The sequence below is a fragment of the Aythya marila genome (assembly GCF_965140915.1).
Source record: "Aythya marila genome assembly, chromosome: 1".
In the NCBI taxonomy this organism is placed as follows: domain Eukaryota; kingdom Metazoa; phylum Chordata; class Aves; order Anseriformes; family Anatidae; genus Aythya; species Aythya marila.
Genome location: NC_139042.1, coordinates 190,842,777 through 190,850,777, shown reverse-complemented (window position 1 = coordinate 190,850,777; position 8,001 = coordinate 190,842,777). Strand labels below are relative to the sequence as shown.

The 8,001-nt window shown below is 38.0% G+C and overlaps 1 protein-coding gene across 1 annotated transcript in view; it reads left to right on the top strand.

The window, feature by feature from the left end:
- Nucleotides 1-8,001, top strand: part of TBC1D22A (TBC1 domain family member 22A) — a 175,290-nt gene that overhangs the window by 61,773 nt on the left and 105,516 nt on the right. The window contains exon 10 of the mRNA XM_082752207.1: nucleotides 3-32. Coding sequence (XP_082608333.1) covers nucleotides 3-32 — 30 coding nt within the window. The remainder of the gene's footprint in view (nucleotides 1-2; nucleotides 33-8,001) is intronic.

Here is an 8,001-nt window from a genome sequence, read left to right as displayed (position 1 = left end):
GGTGCATGAGCAAGTTGCTTGATGGCATTCAGGTAAATTGATTTTTTCTGTCTGTAAGTAGTGGAGATAACTGATTAATGTCATGGCTTTGAACTACTTGAAGGTTGTTGAGAAAGAATACTTCTATGAAAAACAGGGGAGAAGTACGTTTTACCATTGGAGAAATCTGCTGCAAGTTTGGCATACTATTAGAAAAGATGATGTTGCTCAACTGTTTTATTCATCAAAACGTCTGCGTGTTTCAGTGCAGTATGATGTGCTAGAGCAGAGTCAAACTCCAGTTCTAGAGGCATGTTACACAGCTCAGTCACCAGTTGTGGAGAATATTTACATATGTCTCCAACTAAAATAGTCTCACCGAGGTTCTGAAAAGCTTGCTTCTATATTTAATCATTTTAGATATAGCGATAGATATAGTGACCTTTTAACAACTGCCGTCTTGTTAGTTCTTGAAATTATCTTCATATTTTTAAAACATCTGTTTGAGTCTTCATACTTCTGCTACTTCACTGAGTGTTGTCCTGATTTTTTTTTGAAATGTTTTTTTTTTTTTTTACATCCACAGCTGTAACTGTGGATGCAATTTTTAAAGTGCTACAAGTAACAGACTTAGAGTGGAAGATTTGTGTCTACGTACTAGTTGGTCCATAAGTTCACAAAGATTAGAAGGATCTACAAGTAACAGTAAATATGCAGTTGGAACATCTTGTGTTTAAGTGAAGGAGGAATCAGTACAATCTAGCATAGATTAAATGGTAGTCCAAACACGTGTATTTGATATTTAGCATTTTGAAACACCTTATGCTGCAATGTTGATAAAGTAGATAAAAGTAAATCTACTTTAAAAAAAAAAAAAACTAAAGATACTTCAGACTTGAAAAAGAAGTTACCTAAATTAAATTTTATAGGCTTTGTGTTGCAATAGGCATCAAAAATAGTATGTATCTATAAATAAAATACCTGTTTTTCAGATCTGTCTCATTTGAGATGAAAGTTTTGAATCTTATTAAAAAGTAAACATAATTCTGACTTCTGAAAGTCAGAATATATGGAAGAAAATAATCAGAGTGACTTCCTGGATTATGATGGGACCAAAGTTGACCTTTGATAGAGATGTGAAAGTTTCTGAAAGGTGTTGATTTCTCTTTTGCACTGGCAACAAAGAATGTTAGCAATGTTTAGTAGGCAGATGGTTGCAGTCAGGGTTCATTTGCTGTTTTCAGTGAGCTGATTAGAAAATAAATTACGGTTACAACTATTTAGCACATTGCTGCTTCTTCTTTTCTTTTTTTAAGTGGTATTCATACCAGCTCCTTCTGATTATTCCCTGCTTTCAAATGAGCTACCCATATAATGTGGAAGATCTTTGCTTTGAAATTGTTTCAGTATTATTCTGGTGACAATAGAAATTGTTACAAGGATAGCAAAACTCTGGTTAATTTATTCTTAACATTTTCTTAAGAGATGAGGTGATGGAAAAGTGCTCCTACAGTACTTGATGGATTCGGTTCTTTTGGTAGGGCCCATGTAACTTTCTTATTTTTTTAAATGCTTTAGTCAAGCGTTTGAGAATTTAAGTGTTTATTTCTCCAAGTGGTTTTAATATAGTGAAGACCATGGAGGTTGAATTTGTATGTGTGGAAAGTGACTACCTCCAATCATTTGTACATCATCATGAAATGTGAGTAACAATAAAAATTCCTATGAAATGAAGCTGTTGTTATTAGTGAAGCTAAATTCATGTTACCCAGGTTCTTTATTTTGATAGCATTTTTTGTATAGATATTTCTTTCATTGTAGAGTGCCTTGACATATTCTTGCCTGTCATGTATGTTTCAATGTGAATGTTTCATTGGCTAAGGTACCTTGTGAAATTAAACTCTTAGTGAAATTTGTTTTTGTTAAGCTATTGAGTTGAGAAACAGAAGACTTAAACTTCCTTGAGGGTATCTTAAGTGTATTTCTCCTGGTTAAAGGTCAAGTGAATGCTAGCTCGATTTTATGTTGGAGCATCATTGAAAAGCATATTCCTTTTGTCATATTGATCCCTGTAAAAGATGCTGCTTTTCTTATGTCAGTCTCTTAAAACAGCATTTGACCACATATCAAACTAAAAGTCAGAACTTCAAATCTTCTTGAAGGAAGATGAGTAAAGAAATAGAAACCCTCTCCAGCTTATTTTACAATTTTTCCTGTTTCTGGAATGTCTTCTGTTGTAGGGCTGCTGCTTTGCTTTTCTTCTAGAAAAAGAAATTCAGAGATGACATCATTTCTCCTTAAAACTGTGTTTTCATACAAAAACATCAAGTACTGATAAACAAATTATTGAAAATAATTGTAATGGAATTAAACTGCATTGATAAAAATTTAAGCTCTTACATTAATGGAATGATTATCAATTGGATGTATTCAAAGATGCACTCATCTATCAAAAGCAGGCTTGAAAGATTATGGTAGTGGTGTGACTAATGATGTTACAGTTAATTCACTGCAACTGCAGAGTGCTGCTGAAATGAAAGGTTTTGCTTCTTTTTTTTTGCTCACATTCTGCTCTTTTGTTTCCTTCTGTGCTGACACCATTTTGCTGGTCAAATAGAGGGGTGATGGTGCAGAATGAGTTGGTTGGGAGAACTAAGCCAACTGTAAGTGGGTTCCTTGAGAGGAAGGGGCTAAAAAAGAAAAGAGGAAAGACTGTTTTACTGAGCTGACTTGCATTCTGGATATATGGTTGCAGGATCCATTCATTGGAAGGAGTCAAGGACTGTGTGGATATGGGGTCGGTGGGACCACCCTTTTCAAGGCAACCTGTAATCATTCAATTTAGCATTAAACAATGCTCAGAGTTCATAAACTCATTCATATCAAACTATCATAAACCTGTGCACCTTCCTGCACCTGATTTCCTGTCTGATTGAGGGCTATTGTGAGTTGATTCACAGAGCTGAACCACACAACTAAACAAAAAAGCACTGGTTACTTCAAGGGCTGAATACCTTGAGCTAGTACCATAGCAAAGACATGAGTAGAACTACACAGTAGGGCCAAGGCAGGCTCACGGCAGCTGAGATTTTACTTTAAATGCTGTACATTCTCAATTTGTCAAGCATGCTGCCAATATACACTAACCTAGAACATCCTCTGTAGGTCTCCCTGCTACTCAGTAAAGGTGCTGCTGATTGTTTCTTGGAAATAGTCATTAAAATTATTCTGACTTTTCCCTTAGTATTTTTCCATATGATCTACTATGCATAATAGAATATCTTTACAGTCAACCAGCAAAAACTGCTTCTCTCTCATAAAGACATAAAAAAGACAAAAACAGACATTAAAACAAACAAACAAACAAAGGGGAATCCTGAACAAGCTTAGTGCTAATATTTCTTGTTTTCTGTGAAAATATATTGCAAGAGACTCATGTGTGGCTACTTACATTTTGTCTGAGATGCCTGAATAAATGGTGCAAGGATTTTAGAGAAGAGGAATGTGTGATGTTGTGGTGATAACTGCAGTGTAAGAATCTGTGTAGAATTGCCATAATATATTGATGAATATAGGCATTATATTTGATGTTGGCCTACCAGGACTGGCTAAGTTTAAAGGGTATATACTGTGATTATAATTAGGGTCCTGTTGTCAGGACTAGCTAAGTACCCTTTTTGTAAGTTTGTCTTTCCTGAGCATAAGAGAATAATGGAAAAATGAATGTATTTGTAGTCCTTTGTTATTCTTAATAGAAAACTCATTTATTTTTTTCATCCCATCCAGACAGTATCATTTTTTTGATTCCAAAAGTATGAAGGCTGTTATCAAGAAATATGTATTCCTAGGTGTAGTTTTGCTATTGATAGCATCTGACTTGTCCTTTACTCACTCATCTCCTTTTTCTTCTAATGTGACTGTATTTAAAATATAACAGCACATGTTTGAACCACAGGGATCTGTGGAATAAACAACAGTGTTGCCATTGAGCAGCATGATGGTTGCTTCCTGACATGCTTGCAGTTCTTATTTTAGAGAAGACATAAAAAATTTGGTCAAATCATCTGTTGCTTTAACAGATTTACTCAAGCTGCTTTGGTTTTCTGGGGGTTTCTGTGCAAGTGTGTCTTTGGCTCCAGGCAAAAATAATACTTCTCATTTTTTTTTGCAGAACTTTTTCAGCACTTAATGTTTGATATCGCACAGTAGTTTAATCCATTTTGAGTTCTCAAATTACTTTGCATCTTCTTTCTCAGTTTGTTCTCTCTAGTTATAGGCTCCTAAGTGGCTACACATACATCTTATCACTTACCAGGCTAGAAAACATACTTGATTGAAAAAATGTTTTAAATAGGATTACTGGAGTTGTTTTTTTTTTATTAAAAATTTGTCTTTCTGTTATGTTTGTTAATCTGTTAATCACTAGCTTCTTATAGTGTCTCACAGCGGTCAATTTTGGATGACTGTACACAGTAATAGGTTTCTTCTTCAGTGTTTCACGGCTATCTGCTACATTTTTTTTCTTTAACTTTTCTGCCAGAGGGATTACAACTCACTGAAGCTTTCCATATTTTTTTTTCAGGAAAACAAATGACAACTTCCAAAATCATGAGCTCATAGGGTAATTGAGCTAGGAAGGGGCCTCTGGAGGTCATCTAGTCCAATGTCCTGCTCAAGAGGTTCAGCTCTGAGATGGGGTTGCTAAGGGCTTTGTCCAGTTGGTCTCGAAAACATTCAAGGATGGAGACTGTACAATCCCCTTGTGAGGGTAACCTGTCCCAGTGCTTGTCTTGTCCTCTTGTTGAAGTTTGTCCCTATAGTGAGGCGGAACATTACTTGTTTCAACTTATGCTGCTTGTCTCTCATCTTCCTGATATACACTGTTATTAAAACTAAGCTATGTCATCTTGAAAACATAGGTTTTAGCAGGCTGCTGTTATGTACCTCTGAAGCCTTCTCCAGGACTCTCGTAGGGAATGCACTTGATCCCCCTCAGCACCTTGGCAGACTTATGCCCTTGCTCCAGTCTATTGATAGTTTTCCTGCATTGGAGTCCCTAAAACTGGAAGTGGTATTCTAGATGTGGTTTTGGAATTAAAAAAAAGTTTTACAGTAAAGTATGCGTTTTTTTTTTCCTCCTTTTTCAGTGTTTAAAGAGCAATGGAGCAGTTTGCTCAGAGAGTTTGTAAAGTTTTCATCTTTGGGTATCAAAACTGAACTGGATGTGGCCTAAGCCGTTTGTACCAGGTGACTCTGCTCTGAGCAGGGGTTGGACTAGATGGTCTGCAGAGGTTCCTGCCCAACCTCAGTGATTCCACAGTAAGTGCTCAGTGGGAATGATCACTTCCCTTCATCCACTGGCCTCTGTTGCCAGGGCACACTTCTGGCTCGTGCTGAATGTGTGTGCCAAGACTCCCAAGTCCTTTTCACAGAAATTTTTCCCAGCCAGGTTGTCTCCAGCCTGTATTCTTGCAAAATACTCTAAAACTGATTTAAAAAAATGATTTTTTGAGAGTGTGCATGGCCACATGCAAAATATGTCTGAAAAAATCACTCTTGATTATTTTTAACGCATTATTTGAGACTTTCACATTTGTAATCTATAATTAATGTATGTAACAATATTTTGGTAGGAACATTCATATTGCAAGTAATGTGTTTGTAGTTTTTTCTACTTGTTTAATTACCCAAACTACTTTGTCTTGCATTTCTAGTTGAAGAATCAAAAGGTAAAAGTGTTTGGGCTGTCAGTCCACCCTGCTTACGATAAAGCCAATCTTCTTTAGAACACTTCTAAACTGTAGATGATGTGTGAGTACTTCTACATTTTCCTCTGTAGGAATAATGGCTGTGGACATGAGAAAACTTGAACTTAGCCCACAAGTATTATTTCCTGTCAATTATGTAGACATTGCATTCCATCTGTCTTAATTAGCTTTTTTTCATTATTATGTCATCTCCTATAACACTTTCCTCAACGGAGTCCCATTAACATTCAAGTAAAAAGTTCACACTGATCTGTGCCACCTGAAAACGTAATATTCATGTATAAAATTGAGTGTAGTTCTTCATTTTATGTTCAAGTGTAATGGTAATAAAATAACCAAAGGGGAAATATATGCATTGCATAATGACCTAACCAGATGTATTAAAAATAGCAATAAAATTTTAATATCATTATTTATCAGGGCCTGGAAATTTTTAGAATAAAGGGGAAATAATTCATTTCCAGGGACCGTACTGTACTGAGGTGTATATTAGCTATCTCTGTGGCTGATTAAATAGTAAGATTTGTAGTCTGCCAGGGGGTTCCTGGAGAGTTGTCTCTTGCTTCTGAGTTACAGAAAGTTGTTGCTAACCTGTGCCTCAGGTCTGAGCCATAAATGGATGGATGAAGTGCTCTTTGGAAAATCTTTCAAAGGTCTGTGGGAACTGATACTTATCTTAAGTACCTCAGCTCAGGATATGCAGCTCAGATGTTGAAAAGCCCATACAGAAATAACTAGTACAAGTACTTCTGCGAATTCCTCACAGGGCCTTTCAAAGGGCTATTTTTAAGAAGAAGAGGTCAGTGATAGCTTTCTTTCTTTTCATTAAACTCTTGCAAGACAAGTATCTTGATCATGTCTGCATTTCATTGAAGTAGCTAGGCATTCATAGCTGAAATGGTTTTAGCTAGCCAGTTTATGGTTGTGATAAATTGCAGATGTGTTGTCTGCGAATATGGGGCTTATTAGCCAAGATAGGCATATGTAAGGAATATGCATGCAAGTGTCAGCATTTGCCTCTTATCTCTCTCATTATACAATCATAGAATCATTAAGGTTGGAAAGCCCTCCAAGATCATCTGGTCCTACCACCCCCCTATCACTGATAGCACCCACTAACCCATGTCCCCAGGCACCACGTCCAACCTCTCCTTGAACACCCCCAGGGACGGTGACTCCACCACCTCCCTGGGCAACCCGTCCCAGTGCCTGACTGCTCTTTCCGAGCAGAAATGGCTCCTCATTGCCAGCCTGAACCTCCCCTGGCACAACTCAAGGCCATTCCCTCTGGTCCTGTCACCGGTTCCCTGTGAGAAGAGGCCGACCCCCAGCTCCCCACACCTTCCTTTCAGGTAGAGAGGTCTCCCTGAGCCTCCTCTTCTCTAGACCAAACAATCCCAGTGCCCTCAGCCACTCCTCACAGGACTTGTGCTCCAGGCTCTTCACCAGCTTCATAGCCCTGCTCTGGATATGCTCCAGGGCCTCAATGTCCTTCTTGTAGTGAGGGGCCCAAAGCTGAACACAGTACTCGAGGAGCGGCCTCACCAGAGCAGAGTACAGGGGGATGATCCCCACCCTGGTGGACCTTGTGTGTATTGCATGTGTGCTTTCATGCACCAGTGAAGTTTCTGTATCACAGGTACCACAGGGTACCAAATGATAGCTTATCTAGCACTTCTGGATATGTTTCAGCCCAACGTGCCATTTAGGTTAGCTAAATTAAGAAGGTACTCTTTCTTCCCGCCTTCCTCAGCTGAACGTGGCACTCCAAGTGTGGTGTCTTCAGCAAAAATGTGGACATTAGTGGGCCAGTCTCCCAAACCACCTCCACTAACTGAATCTGTACGCACATTGTATGGCTGATACTGAAAGACAGTACTGCAGTCATGCTCCAGTTCCTCTTGAAACAGATCCTGATGACAGCAGAAATGCAAGTTTTAGAAATGTGGGAGTCCTGACAAGAATGCTAGCAGTTGTTATTTCTGTATGTAGCTCTCCTAACGTTTGAGCTACATATTCATCTACATATTTGTTCCTGCAGTTACTAGCACTGTAACTCCATCTGTGAGACAGAACTTCTATATGGTAATAACTGTTTAGTAATTTCCAGAAATGTAGATTGTTCATTTTATGACAGTGCCTTGTCCAAGTTGTATCCTAAGAATGACAAAACATAGTCTCCTTTTCTTCTCTTGAAGCTGTGACTAGTCTAAAGAAAAAGAAAAAAAAAATAAGGTTGGGAATGGATTGCTTC